The 17,327-nt window shown below is 39.8% G+C and overlaps 1 protein-coding gene across 8 annotated transcripts in view; it reads right to left on the bottom strand.

Moving 5' to 3' along the window:
• Nucleotides 1-17,327, bottom strand: part of fry (microtubule binding protein furry) — a 120,802-nt gene that overhangs the window by 17,494 nt on the left and 85,981 nt on the right. For 4 of the 8 annotated variants that reach the window (XM_074093328.1, XM_074093321.1, XM_074093336.1 and 1 more), the window contains 16 exons: nt 12,936-13,052; nt 11,820-11,986; nt 10,656-10,757; nt 9,994-10,236; nt 9,432-9,598; nt 7,695-7,953; nt 7,265-7,390; nt 6,988-7,094; nt 5,773-5,976; nt 4,160-4,357; nt 3,843-4,022; nt 3,057-3,185; nt 2,265-2,396; nt 2,037-2,181; nt 1,245-1,408; nt 1,070-1,144 (listed from right to left, as the gene is read on the bottom strand). In XM_074093328.1, coding sequence (XP_073949429.1) covers nt 1,070-1,144; nt 1,245-1,408; nt 2,037-2,181; nt 2,265-2,396; nt 3,057-3,185; nt 3,843-4,022; nt 4,160-4,357; nt 5,773-5,976; nt 6,988-7,094; nt 7,265-7,390; nt 7,695-7,953; nt 9,432-9,598; nt 9,994-10,236; nt 10,656-10,757; nt 11,820-11,986; nt 12,936-13,052 — 2,515 coding nt within the window. The remainder of the gene's footprint in view (nt 1-1,069; nt 1,145-1,244; nt 1,409-2,036; nt 2,182-2,264; nt 2,397-3,056; nt 3,186-3,842; nt 4,023-4,159; nt 4,358-5,772; nt 5,977-6,987; nt 7,095-7,264; nt 7,391-7,694; nt 7,954-9,431; nt 9,599-9,993; nt 10,237-10,655; nt 10,758-11,819; nt 11,987-12,935; nt 13,053-17,327) is intronic. The other 4 variants (XM_074093353.1, XM_074093378.1, XM_074093345.1 and 1 more) reach the window with 3 other exon arrangements.

The raw sequence follows: 17,327 nt of genomic DNA, 5'->3' as shown, positions 1-17,327 counted from the left end.
AATGTCTGGCATAGATGAAATATACATAGACTACTAATACAATTTTAAAACACTATTGAATAATGAAATCTAGTTATACTGATTTTATTCCTGGTGGTGGTGCTTTCAAATTGTATTTCGACCCAGTACCATAACATTACGTGATTTACAATAACAGTACATTAATTACTTACGTGAAGAGATATAATAAGTCTAACGAATGTCATCGACACTACAAATAATGAAAATGAAACAAAATGTAGGTATGAAATATAAAAAATAATATCGTATAGGAGTAGATAATACAATTTATAATAAACTGCTATCACGGCACTTGCAGTAGTAACAATACGTTTCCCTTAATATCCGCATTGACGAACTAATATACTGAGCGGCAAAAAATCTGGCCCTCAAATGTATGCAGAATCGGTAATTTTGTATGAAGGATGGGCCAAATTTTGTGCCGCTGAGTATATAATCAAATCATATCATGACTGGTTTAATTAATTAAAAGGGACTTACGGGAATTACTAAAAATGTTATTTTTACTTTTGTAAAATACTCTATCGTGATTTTACGGAAATGTACGAATAACCGTGGTGATGTATAAATAGACAAAGCGGCGGTAGCAAACCAGTGATTGCAGAAACATGTTGACGAAATAAATACATAAAGCGTTCAGCAAAATAAACATTCAACCACTTGCAACAAATACCCAAAAAGTATGATAAATTAACTTATAATAGTCCTATCTTTACTGTGATGTCAATCATTGTTTATGTTACGATTATGTAATATTCGTTCGAGCACCCATTATAGCGCAGTGTAGGTGTATGCGTGAAAGCGATTGCCACATTATACAGAATGTTATGAGTTACCTTAGAACATAAAGTGGTAAGTAAATCGTCCTAGATGCAGCGATGGATAGAAATTATAGTAATTATTTGTCACTTATTAGGGGTCTGTCACTTCGGCGCGCGTTACAAAATATCAACAACGTATGCCTTTTGTTGCTATCTATAAAAACTTCAGAATTGTGTTGCTTGATAAAATAAATGTTGCAGTTTTTGTAATAACAGTAAATACTTACAGATGGGCTTTTAGGTAGGCCTACTCTCTGGCCGCATGTTGTCAATAGGTTAACTAGACATTCTCGCACTCGACTCTGTGGAATAAATGAATATTTTTGAATTACGAATAAAATTTAAATCAAATAACGTTTCATTCTATATCACGCATGCAATGTTAATAGAAACATTTGGAACCTGTGACATCCAGGGCCTTTTCCAGCCGGAGGCGAGAGCGTCGGCGGGAGAGAGCGAGAGCGAGCGGCGCGGCGAGGCGACGCTGGCGGGCGCGGCGCCGGGCCCCGCGCCTGCCTCGCCGCCCACCACCGTCGTCGTCGACCCCGACTGGGACGCCGAAGAACCTGCACTCAACCAACACGATCAAAACAACTATCGGGAACAAGTTCCACACCAAACAAATGACTCGGTCGTAATGACGGTACTAACAAAAAACATTTAATTCTGTAGCTACTAGATAAAAAAATCTGGTTTAAATAAAAACGGTGGCATTATGAGAATAACTTGGGTGTAGTGTTTAAGTTTCAGCTGTCAGTTTTGGACATGTGACTCATTCTAAGGGTTGTTTGCGTGCCGACAGGGCTGTGCGACCACGTGAGCGTGCGAGGAGTAGCATTGTGCGAGTTAGACAGTTGATTACGCGCTATTTCGTACACATTGAGCGAAGTGTCCGGAGTGTGCTGTTGTGAAGGTTTAACTTTGAATAGCTCCGGACATACCGTCCCATTGCGTAACCAGCTATGAAACAAGACCGTTCCTTTAGTTATTCGGAAAATAGAGAGTAAAACAGTGTTATGATCGAAATAGCTCATGATGGAAGAAAAATATTTAGCCGGTGATATTTATCACGCCAAGCCAAGTGAAAATGGTAATGGAGAAGCAATAAAAATTGTAGAAATTGAGAGCGTTCGAAATGAGCATCGTTTTAGTATAGAATACGGTTTTGTATGAAGTCGTATAAGGGTAGTGTACCTTTGTCCGGAGTGGTGGTGGAGGCGTTGGAGAGGGAACTGGGCCCGGTAGCGGGCTGAGAGCCCGCTTTCGGCAAATACTTTCGCCCGATCACCGGCGTCTGGCTGAGATCAAATGTGAAATCCATTGTTCGTCCGGGTAATTCCTGTCAATATACCACATAGATTTAAAATCGTGATTGACTTAAACTAGTCATAATATTCGTCTATAAAAAATACACAATTTTACCTTTTTTCCGTGAAGTTCTGTGTCAAGAATAGAAGAGGCGTGGCTGTCCCAGTACGGAGGCACCACCAACGTTGAACATCGCGTAACAACTAGTTTTAAGATTTTCATTGCTTCTTTGTAGTTGTTTCCATCCTAAAGAGAAGTAAAATAGACAAAATTATAGTATTAAAGACACCTCTATTCATTCTTTCAGCGGGTTCGTATTGAAACGGTTCAAGTCTTTGAGGTATGAACACTTTGTTTTATTAGAATCTAATGTCAAGAAAATGCTGCCACCCAGCTTTTTCACGCATCACAAATAAAAAGAGTAGTTCAAAAGACTGCTACTATAGGCAATGCCCCCAAAGTTTTGCAGGTGGTAGGACCTTGTGCAAGGTCCGCCCGGATTGCTACCACCATCTTGCTCGCTAATCCTGCCGTGAAGCAGCAGTGCTTGCACTGTTGTGTTTCGGCGTGGAGAGTAAGACAGCCGGTGAAATTACTGGCACTTGAGGTATCCCATCTTAGGCCTCTAGGTTGGCAACGCATCTGCAATCCCCCTGGTGTTGCGAGTGTCTATGGGCAGTGGTGATCTCTTACCATCAGGAGACCCACTTGCTCGTTTGCCAACCAGTCGAATAAAAAAAAAGTTGAAATCACGCACACAACAACATAACGTGTAATGACAGCATTATTTTGACATTTAATAATTCATTTTGGTAGCTATGCGTAATCATTCACTCCAACTGTCGTGTCACGCACATTATGCGGAGAATATCTGAAACAAAATGCAGTTATTTCCGCAATACAGACGTCGATGAACTTGGCGACGACGCGCAGCAGGTCGGCGTTGACGGGCTGCGCGGCGGGCGCGTTCAGCTCCACGTAATACAGCATGCAGTGCAGCACGGCCAGGATCGGCAGCTGCAGGGTCGCCGCGCCCTGGGCACACGACACAGAGACCTTTACTACTGCAGAGCAGAATGATCAATCAACACCCTTTCCTCTATATTTCGTTGCTTAAATACAAAGCGATACAAATAATAACTTAACCAACAAAAAGTTGGAAAGCCCCCGACTCTGTCACTTCAAAGTTCAATATCTCAAAAACGGCTGAACCGATTTTGATAAAACATGTCTAAGTACCATCGCTAGAAAACCTGCTTTCAAATAAAAAAAACTGCATTAGAATTAATTCACCCGTTTAAGAGTTAAGGTGCCACAGACAGACATACAGACACCATAGCGGTGAAACTTATAATATTTTGCGTCGCGGGTTAAAAAAAAATCTAGTTTTTTATCACAAAAATAGCAATTGATATGCGACTTTTTAGTAAAAAAAACGTTTTATTTTATTTGTATCGCTTTTGTATTTAAGCAGCGATTCCACGAGTCAGATTACTGCCTTTATATACAGGATTGATTCTGGAAATGTGATCGTGATAAAACCGACCGAGTCACCACCGTATCAACGTGAAACATTAACTGTTTTGCTTTTAATGAACATTACTGGAGTATTACTAAAAACAAAAGCACACCCACCCACATTGGTGGTATGAAAAGCTAGCCTATAACATACGCCTAGTAGTAATTGTTTACCTTTTCTAGTACTTCTACAAGGAAAGCGAGCATCTGCAGCGACAGATGAGAATATGTATCCCACAGATACTTGACGACGCACTTAGTCCACTGGAAACTTTCCTTGCTGAACGTCCGGCGCGAATACAGTGTCATCACTGTACCGAGATTCTCCAACTTTTTGCTCTTCTCTGCGGTGAACTGAGAAGACAAATACCAAGCATTAGTTGCTAAGCTCATGTAAACCCAGCAATACTCAAGGTGCCTTCGTACATTATCATTTATCATCCTTGCCAAACTTGATCGCATATTTGCGAGTGGAGAAGTGGCGTCTTTACCTGTGCAATATGACAAGCTGCGCGCACGCAGAGCTCGTTGGCGTCTTCGTAGTGCAGCAACATGTAGGGCAGCAGCGCCACGACGGTCATGGGGAAGGCGAGCGACTGCGTGGGGTCAATGACCGGCAGCTCCAAGAGCGGGATCATGTCCGCGAGCACGCCCACCACCGGCTCGTACGTGTTCGGGTGCGTGCAGCCCTAAGGCACAATACCGTTTTTTAGTTAGGTGTAACTATACACTTATGTTATGAAGATGAAGAATAATCAGGTTGCCTTAGATAAATCTAATAATCTTCACGGCCATAGAGTCAGACACACGCTCAAGACAGTTAATAAAAGTTAAAGTATTTGTTGGCCGTTTTATTTAAAGTCATGGCTGTACTAATAAAAACTCAACAGATGATTTTACCAATGACAAATTAAGAAAGTAATGTAGTCGGTAGAGTAATTTTTTAATGAACTATCGCTGTTACAGTTTACCGAAGAGAGAGCGAGCTGTCAGGCCGCGTATCCACTAGAGGCAGCCTCGGGCCGAGCGGCTGCCTCGTTCCGAGGCCGCGCAGGTGGAGATGCTGCCTCGACCTGAGGCGCGCCGCGACAGAGGCAAATTCGTCACCGCGATCCGAGCCATAGTTTTGTCGGTTTTTTGGCCGTGCTCAAATCAAAGGAGCCTCAGTACGAGCCGTGCATTTGATGGAGACGGGCGTATCTGGCTCGCACGTTGCCTAGATGAGGCCTGTCGCCTCGGCTTGATTCGCAACGTGCCTCGAGCCTATACCTCAGAGCGAGCAGCCTCAAACTGAGGCTGTTTGCTTCAAGTCGAGGTAGCTCGGCCTGAGGCTGCTCTAATGGATACGCGGCTTCAGACGCAAGCCCATGTCGAAAGGAATATTCCTTGCCGAGCAGCCCCTTTGAGAGCTCACTCATGTTCGTGTTAGGTCGAATTTAGCGTCACGACTCGTTTTAGTAGGTATCTTGCGGCGCGTGGCCACAGGGATGTAACATACCAGCGCTGAACTGTCAGCGTTATTCAAAAATGCTTTACTGTAGAGCATTAATTGAAGTTGCGAGGGTTCTGAGGTCAAACTCAATAACTGAAACTTTCAATTTAATCTTTAACATAAAGTGTTCTTACAATATCGAAAATACAAACAGAGACATGGATGCACAGAAAAACCAGAAAAAGAGACCAGCACTGGGAATCGAACCCAGGTCCTCAGCAATCCGTGCTGCGTGCTATAACCCCTACACCACCGCTGGACAGGAATCTAGACACAAATTTTTCCTATGCATACATATCTCAGGTTACTTATTGTTCTTACAATGTTTTACACTATCGCGGTCATTACTAATTTTGTGCTATTTTGTTCCGCGTACCTTGATTTTAGAGAAGCTCGATATTTCGGTATAGAGAATTGCGGGTATGCTAGTATAACTGTCAGTCAGAAAAATAAATCGGACATAGCCAAGGTACGCGGAACAAAACCAGAATGTAAATCATAAAATAAAGTGTTATTTTTTCAACAGTCAATTATTTAGCCTTTCTATCGGGTTTGACCAGGCCACCGTCGTCCGTGAGCGAGGATGGTGAGCGCGGCAGTTTGGCTTGGTACCTTGAGCAGCAGCGAGTGCAGCGAGGGCGAGGTGTGCGCCTGCGTGCGGTCAAGCCGCTCGCGCGCGTCGGGCCGGTCCAGCGGCAGCCGCGCCATCACGCGCGCCAGCAGCCGCACGCCCAGCAGGAACTCATGCTCGTAGTCAGACTCCAGCAGCGACGCGCCCACCCAGAACAGCGTCGCCAGGATCGTCAGCTTGTCGTCCTGTACATACAAATAAGTTTTTGGTAAAAAAAAAATTTTTTTACAAGCTTTTTTTGCTGACTGTACCTTTTGTTGACTGCACTTGCATTGTCACCAAAACTACATTTGCATACAAAATTTCAAGTCTGCCATTAACCGTTGAAGAGTTTCGTCCGGCGGAGACGATCCTGGCCACCAGATTTATTGTATTGTCACGCAATTTTCATAAGTATGCCAAATTTCAAGACAATCCGTCTACTGGATGTTGGTCGAATTTAAATTGCAAGATTTGACTACAGACAGACAACGGGACAGGTGAAACTAAATAAAGGCTTACATTCCTGGGACAACATATCATCTGTAAATAATGATAGAGTTTCAATAACAGGCCAGTTGAAGGTGGTGCATTGGGTCGATTCCAGGCTTCGAGGCAATTGGTACTTAGCGCTGCAGCAAAGCGTCAGCGGCACTCACTGACTCGCCAGAGCGCTACCTACCCTGTTGCCTGCCTACTCAATGCAAGCCATATTAGTTAACGCTAGTATCAGGAGATCCGTTTGACTTTTGAGTCACGTTTGTGATCGGTTAAATATCTAAACAAGTCAATCACAAGCAAGACTAACATCAAACGGATACACTCACAATACTAATGCTATCTAGCGATATTTCGCCTGTCCCGAACCTTTGCCTTATTGCCGAATGTACGCGCGAGAACTTTGCAATTTATCACGGAGTTCCTAAGTAAAAAATAGCAAACTTGAATCCCTACTGTTCTAACTAATTTGGCTAGGAACAGTTTAAGAACTAAAATAATTTGTTACAAAACTGAAGTTTTGGTTGTAACCCAATATTATGAACCCTATATGAAAAACCTCGCGCGACACCATTACGGTCGCGGCTTCGTAGATGCTGTCGATGTTTGACGTTTGTCTTTGTTAAACCTTCATTTTCCTAGAGCTGGTTGATAAATGATAACTTTTGATGAATATGGAGTTAGTTTAATAGTAGTGCTTAGTTTTAATTAAAGCGTACCTGAGTAGCGCTGTCGCCCAGTAGCTTCAGTGACTGTGCCGATCGAGAGCGACACAAATTGGTGCAAATACCCTTCGCTGCTTCGCTGCAGGGCCGTGTGCGTACTTCTAGAAATGATTTCAAAACATTAATAAATTTTATTAACTCAACGTTTTACCTATTTGTAGGCTACATTTTAAGATACTAACTTGCACATTAATGTTGTTGTTCAAAATTAAATTACTCTTTTTTTATTATTAGTTTTAGTATGTGTGGTTGATTTTGTGTGTTGTTTTACCGTGCGGCGGTTTTTCGGCACTGGAAGGAGGCGCGTTGTTTTTGCGCATGCAGTAGGAGACGGAGTAGCTTGTGCTGCGCGTGTGGTTGCTAACGCAGCCCACGCACACGCCCGGCGAGCGTTTGCCTGCGCAGAGAGAACGTAGTATCAACAATACAATTAGTTCAATAAATACGACGCAAAGTCATTAGCGCATTTTTATACATATCATGGAAGTGTGCTTTAACAATTTGTGTAATACTTTCAGAAGATTATATTATAAAAAACAGATGCTGGTATTCGAGATCCGAAAAATTAACAGGAGTGGTAATTTCGATCACGTCCATCTTGTAGCAAGGTTAAGTGGAATTGATTACAGTGTAAGAAAGTGGATGGGTAGCAGTAGTACACAAGAGTGCGCAACCGGGGTTAAACAGCGAGCCATACACACCAGCAGAGAAGGCGCCTCCGTTAGGCTGTTGCCCTGGGTCCTTGTTATTGAGGTTCGGCGTAGACTTGAATATATCCCGCATGTAGTCGAGCGGGCGGAAGTTGGACTCCAGTGAGTCGACGGCGGCCTCGAGCGTGAGCAGCAGCTCGGTGACGTAGCCTTGCATGTCCTCGCCCTGCTCCGCCACCGTTTCCACCAGCCGCGACAGGATGTCGGACACCATGCGGCCCGTCATCGCCACGCCGATGAACCGGAACACCTGTGTGGCACCACGCTTAGTCATTAAAGCTGCGCGTCCACTGCATCGGAATCGGAGCGAACGGAGCGGATGGATTTGTTGATTTATATATATTTCTATGGTACTGCGTGGACTGGATCGGCATTTCTGCGCCATAGAAAGCTATACAAAACATCAAATCCGTCCGCTCCGTGAGTACTACGCTCATAATTTTTTTTAAAGTAAGCGACTAAATAAAATGATTTACCTATCCCAGTTTAGTAGGTAAACAAAATTCAGTGCCGGAATAATTTGCAAAATAAATTATTTCTAGCCGCTACTTTGGAGTTTAAATCTATCCAGAAAATGTTCGATGATAGCTCTGGGCGTGTAGTGAGACGAAACGAGAGAATATGTTCGTTTTCTGAATAATATAAAATAAGAAAATAATAAGTGTGCTTGTGAATCGTCTCACACCGACGATCGCGTCCAAAGTGGTTTTATTTGTAAACTGTGAGGCAAGCACGGTCGGGAAGATGTACAGGGTGAGGTCTTGAATTTAATTGGACACGAGGATGGATTCTCAAGTGTGGGAGCTATAGGCTACCAAAGAGAGGTCTATCTGCATATGCCTGGAGTTATAACTGGTCCGAAGTTCGAAAAAGAGACTCGAAATCAGCACTATCTACTAGTCATCATAGCAGTTAATTTCGGTCGCAGACTATAATATTTTTCACCTATGATGAGTTCTGTGACGTTTCGAGTTTGAAAGTTTTAGAGATGTACTATTTATCGAGTGAACTATCGATTTTTCTACGAGTTATTAGTGCCTATTTTTGGAGAAGTTGCATTATATATTAAAAAAAAAAACAGTTTTCTGCCCACCGGGACACCGTTTTCTCGTTCTCGCTCAAAATAATCCCTCAAACTAATTACAAACTCCCGACTCTAGGAGTTCAAAACAGTCTTTTTAGACTGTTTCGGCATTTTGCCAAAAAATAACAACAAACCTAACGAGAAACAGTAACAAAAGTCAACAACATTAATAACAGAAATGAATAATAACAAAATACAATGCAAACAAAATGCAAAGGAGACTCAACTCGTACCTATACAAGGCAGACTCTCAGCGACAGAAATCTTGCAAGTTTTGTTTAAAATTTAATATAATGTTCATTGTTATTGAATAAATAATGCTCCGCGGCAATTGCCGAATTTGCCGATAATGTTGTGTCACGTCACTACTCTGTTCCGTTTCACACATTGCGTCATTTAGAAAAATAAATATTTTTCTATCGTATTCGATGGAGACTATTTAATGGACACTGATATTGCTATATATATATATTTAAAATGTACAGTTTTATTTTTTTATGATTATTTTGCTTCAAACTAGAAATTATTTTTAAAAAATATTTTGCGAACATAGTATGCGTAATTCGGAAAATTTTCAAGTGTCACAGAACTCATCATAGGTGAAAAATACAATAGGCGGCGCTGGAACGTAAAAGAGTAAGTACCTGGAGCGAGCGGCCGGCGTAGTGGCGCGAAGGGCAGGATAGGCCGAGCTGCAGCGCGGTCTGTGCCCAACGCTCGGACACCAGCGCATGCGGCAGCGACTCGCGGAACACGCGCAGCACGTGCCGCACCAGCGTCGACATCTGCTGGCAGCTGCGCAGCGTCCACACTGCACAGCGACACCAATATTGATACCTCACTAAAATGCTCCCAGATTGCACCTTGCTATTTCAAGCGGGTACAGACTGCGGCACATTCGTGCGCGCCAGAGGTTTCTGACTGCGTATGTAGATTTGCTATACTTAATGTGCGTTACATTTGAGCAGTCTGTACCTGAATAATGTTTAATGGTTTCAGTAGCCTCGTGAAGCCCACCATAGAAGTATTTAACTGCTTTTTTTAATGGAATTTAAATCAAATTGTTGTAGACAAACAATAAGTTACTGATGAAGTGAATAATGTTTTATCTTCGTATTTTGTAATGTAATGTAATAAATCGCTACTTATAAAATATAGCCTGTTCTATTTACATACTTGTGTAGTAAAATAAACAAGTGGAGTTACCTTTGGCAGTAATGTCCTCGTACTGCCAAAGCGGCATGTGCGTGGGCCGGTTAGCGAGGAAGTGCACGAGTGACTTGATCACGTCGGCGACAGGCAGCTCGGCGGGCTCGGGCGCGGGCGCGGGCGCCGGTGCCTCCGCCTCCGCCTCGCCCTCCGCTACGATCACTGGCAGCGACGGGTAGTTGTCGCCTTCGCCTGCTTCCACATGTAATGCTGATGCGTGATGTGTTTCCCGCAATAATTCTATGGCAGCCAGCAAGATGAGACAGTTGGGCAAAACCAAAAAACATACCATGTGGCGGAACTGCGCTTAAATATTTCATATTGTATGCATTTATAGCTCACCGGCAAAAAAAACTTTAATTACTAAAGTTTCAACATTTAATTAAATGGCAAACACGTTCGCTCGATATGTATTTCCAGGCTTGTTTATTTTTAGTTCATTCGTCGTAAAATAAGGCGGAAAAGTCAATAAGATTCAGCTATGTATGAATAAATATGGGTTCAAAGCGAATTTTTGGAAACATTCTGGGAAATAAGTATTATTATTATAACAGTATCGTAAACGAGACTTTAAACTGACGGTGTAACAAAAAGTTGCAGCAGTACCACGACTTTGATAAATCTACAGTACAAAGCAGACTCGGAAATTATGGAAATACCTTCAGGGGTAACCTGTGGGTCCGAGTTCAATGACAACGGGTGGTGCGGTCGCGGTGAGTGTCCATTGCATCGTAAAAAGCTGTCGAACACGGCATCCGGTTCTGATAATAAGTACACAACTTAACTAAAACTGACAGTGAGTAAGTTGTTTGGGGCAGTTTGGTTAGGCAAGTCGGTTTTTTTAGGTGCGTTTTTTTTCTGGATTTATCCAGGCGGAATAGTTGTGCCTAGACCGGTGTAACGTCAGGGGTCATTTAAAAATATCTTAAATAAACTCTTCTTTCGATTATGCTACAATTTTAGCATTATACTGACACTGGCAAAATTCGATAGTCGACACAATCAATTAATAGTTCCAAGATAACCCGTATAATAAGCATTATTTTAGTCAATTTTGTTAGAAAATAAGTGGCGTCACTTCTTTCTATTGCCAAACAAACCTATTATAGCCTAGGATTTCACCATTAAATTTTGCTCTCGTTTTGATCACCTAATTTTTTGGTGAGATTTTACCCTATTTAGGGTCGAGTTTCGACAGCTCATTAAAAGTGTGACAACTTTAGAATTTGCCATTGTACTGTGTACATAATTATGAAAAATAGATGTATGTAAATCCAATGTTTAGCGAACAAAAAAAACGGTTAAAAATATAACATATGGGGTTTATAAAAAACATCTATTTTCACTATCTCTTAAAACGCTTTTCTCTACGAGTTAGACATGGCGTTATTAGCGAATTTCAATCATTTATAACTTATTATTTTATAACTTAAAATCTTTTTCTTTTGATGACACGCATTGTCAAGCTTTAGATAAAATACAAAATAGTCGAAAAGCGCATCCAACTGCATAGCGGGCAGTGTCAGTAAAGGTCAAAATTCTTATTGTCTAACACACTTAAAATCACAATCGTTTTCAGCACTTTTTTCTTTCACATTTAAGATGAGAGTAGAAAGAGACGGTGAATGTGATCGTGAACGTCAGAGCTTTAGAAAATACGGCCACAGCGGTTTAAAGGAAGAAGCGACTCGTCTGCAAAGTCTTGTTTTATTTTGTGTACTTATGTAATTTGCGAAATGCGAATAAACGTTTTCTATTTCTATTTCTATTTCAAAGTTAAGAAGTCAAAGGCTGGAGTGAGGCGGTTGTGGGTGTACTCGTACCTGTGAAGTTGTGTGGCACGAGAGGCAGCGCGGGCGGCGCGCCGCGGCCGAGCTGCGCGGAGCGGCTCGCCAGCAGCACGCGCGCCACCGTCAAGTGGTCGTGGTGCGCCGCCACTGCCACCAGCAGATTCAGCAGCAGCTGTCGGCAGTGCTGGTGCACGATCCATCTGCACACACACACACACAAACACGCTCAGAACAAATATCTCAATACAACAAGGCATTTACAGATGTTTTGCAATCGTACTTTGTCGGTGAAGTTCGTATTTATCTTGCTTTTGCAACTAGCTTACTGAAGTTTACTGAAGCTAATTGAGGAAGCAAGATAAATACGACCTTATCAGACAAAATACGATGGAAAAACATTATTCACCATTAACCAGACACAGCTCTAATAAAAAAAGTTGTTAGTAGTTGTAATCATTATTTTCCACTGACGCAGATCCAGGTCAGATTTTCTTTTCGATTTTTCATTTAGATAGGAACAGAGAGGTTATATCATCATTATTGATTCTTGAAATAATGTTCATAAAGTTTAGTCAGAAAAAATATCGATTATGAGATACGAATTTTTGTTGTAGCAGTGAAGCTATATTTTGAATTTATGCTGTTTTAATGACTTTGGAATAACTTGTATGAATGAGCGAATTCCTCCTAATACAAGTGCTTCACTTAAAAGGAGGATTCAACACTAGTTTTAAAACAAAAGTTGAAAATAAATAATTTTGTATTTTTTTTTTGTAATTTTGTAATATAAAAAAATAAATGGTCAGTGGCAAAGTTCAGTATTATCTATCATATAAAATCACGGGGTAATCGCAAGGTGATAGCTCATAAAAATAATGTTAATTAATTGGTGATGCCAACTAGTGTATTGGTATTGGCTTACGGATACACAAAGAGTACATAATTTAATTCACTACACGCTAAACAATTAATATTGATAGATTGAATGACTGAAAACAAGTAGTTGTTTAACACTTACGTTTGACGTTCAAACAACTGCACTTTGTTTGCCACATAGCCAGAGCTTGCAATTTGAGTGACCTCTAAAATAAACTGGAAACATAGTCGTACCTTTATGTTAGTGCGGAGCATACCATAGGGAGCACTGACCTGGTGTGGTCCATGCCGAGGAAGACGATGTGCAGCATGAGAGGCACGTGGATGGACCAGTCCAACTCCACGCCGTCCAAGACCACGTCGCACAGCAACATCACAGCTACGTTGCATCTGTCCCACACATACGTATTCACAGTTATATTTTTAAACTAGCCCTTACCCCTGGCGGTAAAGCAGTTCATTTGAAATTACGGGATTTTACAAAAAATCCAGTGGGAATTCTTAAGATTACATCGTGGATTTTATGAACGTCGATAAAATATAATTTCATATCTCTAATCCTATCTGTTCAAATTTTGGGATTTTACCCCGATCCCATTGGTATATCAGAATAAAAATTAGCCAATGTTCCAGACATCGAGATATTATATCTACAGTAGAATTTCAACTAATTACTCGCCGCCACAAGTACATCATCAGTCGTGAGCATATTATAATACTATCCAACAAAACGACCTGGGTCATTTTCACGTGCTCCCTAAGCTAAAATAAGTAATAGCAAGTATTTCGAAACTTTTTTATTTAAATGGTCAATAGTTTATCTCGAAACAAATACACAATAAAAAGGTCATCCTAACTGGGTCAATTTTATGATTAATGTAGAAAAAGTTGCTAATTTCCCATCCGTGTCACAGGTTCTACGCCCGATTTATATATGTACTCTGTGGCCCGATTTAAAGATAATAAAAAAACCAACTGTCTCGGAATTCACATTTTTTTTCCGGAGAGGTTTATTTTATTAAATTAACATTGTTATACTAACACCAACTTTCTATTCAAATATGGTTATATATGTTTTCTCTTGACTTAAATACGTGTTCACATTTTTTATCTCATTTGTGTTACCTTATTTGTAAACTGCCTAATAGAAGTTACATCCAACCTGCCTCCTTTGCCCCGCGCTTATACAAGCGCGTCCGTCTGCCTCGTTGAACAGTTCATACAGCATGAACGCATGCAGCTTCGTTTTCATAAGATAATAGTCTAAAAACCGATGTCGGTGCGCGGAACAAAAATTTGTTCATTCGTGTGACGACCACTGTCTCCGTGAGTAATTTGTACTTTTATTATTTAACTTTTTTGTATATAAAATAATTACGGTAGCATCTAAATCCGACATAAATTCGAAAGTAATCTATTTTCTGACATTTACAATTAAAATTATACTAAATCTCATTCGTGTCACTCTCATTTGTGTTATTTTTTCGAGTTACACTAATGATGAAACATGGACACTAATGATGTTAAAAATATAATGGAGTCGACTGTGTTTGAGGTCTCCTCCCAAATCGTTTTGGAATGAAATCATTTTAAATAACCTCTGGTTATGTTTGTAAATAGGATCGCCTCCAGTTTAATGTTGTTGTCGGTTCTAGTTTCTGAGATATAGCCATAATTATGTCCTAGGTATAAAACTACTACTAGGTATAACCGGGTACCACGATACCTCATTGTGCCCAGAATGCATAATAGGTGTTTCCCCGACTATGACAAAACCAAAAAGGATGGGTTATATTTTTAGCAGTGTCTGTAATTATTTATGTATGTATTTGTATTTATATTTGATCCGTATGTTCCATGGTCCTAACATTCAAATTATTATTATAGGCAACATTGATAAATGGGTTTTTAATCTATTTATTTTATATAAACATAGATCTATCTATCCTTTATTTTTAATGTTTGAAAGAGGGCTTACAATGGCGAAGGAGAAAAATAAGTTAAGAAGGATAAGGTAAAAGCTAGAAAGGAGAAGACACTGGCAAGATGAGAAAAATATAGACAAATAGAAGAAGAGATACAGAGTAACATGTTATAGAAAAGACTAAAAAGAAACGAGTTTATTTGATAGGCTGGTTTTAAAATACTAATAATAAAAATTAGAGATTTTTGGTAAATCAGCTTACATAAACAACTGCATTAAATTGTCTTATCTTTTTTTTAATCTCAACAGTAGTCTTTCTATATCCTCAATGGAAAAATAACTGCAAGCTCTTCCTCTTATATACACATAAAGGTATAACATCGAATTTTATTACAAGAAGAAAAACTATGTCACAATACATGGTTTGAATAGGTATTTTACTAAATGTACCTAAACAAACTTCAGCTGCTAGATTTGGTAGATTCAAGGTTTTAATACATTTTTACTTATCTATCGTTGTAATAAATAATATTTTTTTATTATTTCTCCACCACCAAGTTACAATGTATCAATTATATAAATTTAAGTGTGCAGTTTACAGACTTATGTGGGGGAGACTGGTGCGAGAACTAGGCCGAGCCTGTGTATCAGGGCACCAGGTCTCCAACCCTCAGCTGCCTGTAGTTACTACTCTTATTATTAAGAGAACAAAGGCAAGATTAAAAAGGAAGACATAAATAAATACATACTAGACTAGTGTCTTTCAATTCAGAAATGTTAATGTTTATATACTTTAATTAAATTTAGTCAAATACCTTTCCAAACCAAGTATAGCAAGTGTCAATTTTCATTAGTGTGCATTTCTTCTCATTAGAGTTTTAAGGAATTTCATTAGTGTTATTTTAGTCTCATTAGTGTGACATAAAATACCGTTTTTTTTCATATTCTAGCCCGTATTTATCAGTGATTTTGAAAGAAACTTGTTTATTACCATTTATTTATACGTTTTGAATCATAAAATCTAAAAAACAAGGGGGTTTGGCAAAAATCATAAAAAAATGCCATGATAATTCACAAAGTGAAATCGAACCATCTGATCACTTCTGTACGTTCTCACTTTAAAGTCACGTATCTAGTTGTTCTTCCTAATCCAAATAGCTATTAATTAAATGGAATTCGCTCCTAGTTTTACCGGAGAAAAACAACCTAGAGCCCTTCAAGGCTTGAGTGAATAGGCTGTTATGGAACCTTTGAGTTACACCTCCTTTTGATTCCGTTAGGTGATGTAGGGGCCAATCGCAATCATAGGCCAGTTTATTGTAAAATCAATAACAATTTAATTAGGTAATATGCAACCACAGAACCTTGTCTCCATGACATTTACGGCATTTAATAAGCAGTAATTATTGTGTTTGTTCTTTATTTTTGTACACTATGAGATTTCTATTCTGTGTATGTTTGTAGTGTGTTTCTATTCTATGTTTGTAAACACAACGAGGGTTTTTGACAAGCAAGATACCTATCTCTAGATGTCGGTAAAATTGAAAGGTCCGTTTGACGTTAAAATCTTGCTTGTAATTGACTTATTTGAGTATTTCTCAAAAAGGTGGCCTGTCGTGAAATTGACAAGAAATCCGTTTTGTCAAGAAATTATTAACACTAAGGACGAGATCAGAAAACAAACTGCATAAAACATCCAAAATTTCTTGACGTCAGGAAAAAGTCACGAAATCTTGTAAGGAAAAAAATCGTAATTTTGTAACTACGAGTATATCGAAACTTTCTATTGGATCCAACAACAAAGATTATCTGACTTTTTATTACCTTTACCACAGGGTTTTGTATATATTACTTATTTTTGTGTTGAAATAGCGTCAGAAAATCCATACTAATATTATAAATGCGAAAGTGTGTTTGTATGTTTGTGTGTTTGTCCGTCTTTCACGCCGTAACGGAGCGACGAATCGACGTGACTTTTGGCATAGAGATAGTTTATGGGCCCAAGAGTGACGTAGGCTACTTTTTATCCCGGAAAATGCACAGTTAACGAGGTAACAGCGCACGATAACCGAATACCACGCGGGCGGAGCCGCGGGCAAAAGCTAGCATGTATATAAGTAAACAACTGAAAATGGTCAACTTTTTGAGAAATAGTCATTTAGTTATTCAACCAATCACAAACGTGAGCCAAATGTCAAAGTTGTCAAACGGGCCTCACGCTATTAGCGTCAACTAGCCGGCCACAGAAACCATCAGTGAACAGACAAACAGTGAAACATTTAAAAATACGACTTTATCCCTTTAAGAGTTCAGTTATGACAAGGTTTCATGGAAAGATATTTAATCTAACACAGCCCAACCAACCCAATTAACTCAATTAGTAATAGAGGCGCTTTGGTTTGCTGTAGTCTCTATTAAAATAAATGAAAGATAAAGACGGATGGAAAGAGAAAGAGGAAGTCCTTGCCCAGCAGTGAAGACATCTTACAGTTAATTTAGTAACTTTTCCTTAGAAAATGTATTAGATACAAACGTATGTATATTAATCCTTTAACAAAAACAGGACACAATAGTAGGACGTGCCTATTATTTAAGTTACAGGGTCCAAAACTTAGTAATAAATAACACTCAACAAAATCACCTTAATCAAAATTACGGTACTGCCCTTAAACTTGAATGTAATTTGGCAAAGGAAATCCCGCGGGATTTTTGGGGAAAGGTTACCCCTTCACATCGGAATA

The sequence above is a fragment of the Choristoneura fumiferana genome, chromosome Z (assembly GCF_025370935.1).
Source record: "Choristoneura fumiferana chromosome Z, NRCan_CFum_1, whole genome shotgun sequence".
NCBI classification, from domain to species: Eukaryota; Metazoa; Arthropoda; class Insecta; order Lepidoptera; family Tortricidae; genus Choristoneura; species Choristoneura fumiferana.
Note: the sequence above shows the minus strand (reverse complement) of the source record. Positions and strands in the feature narration are given on the sequence as shown.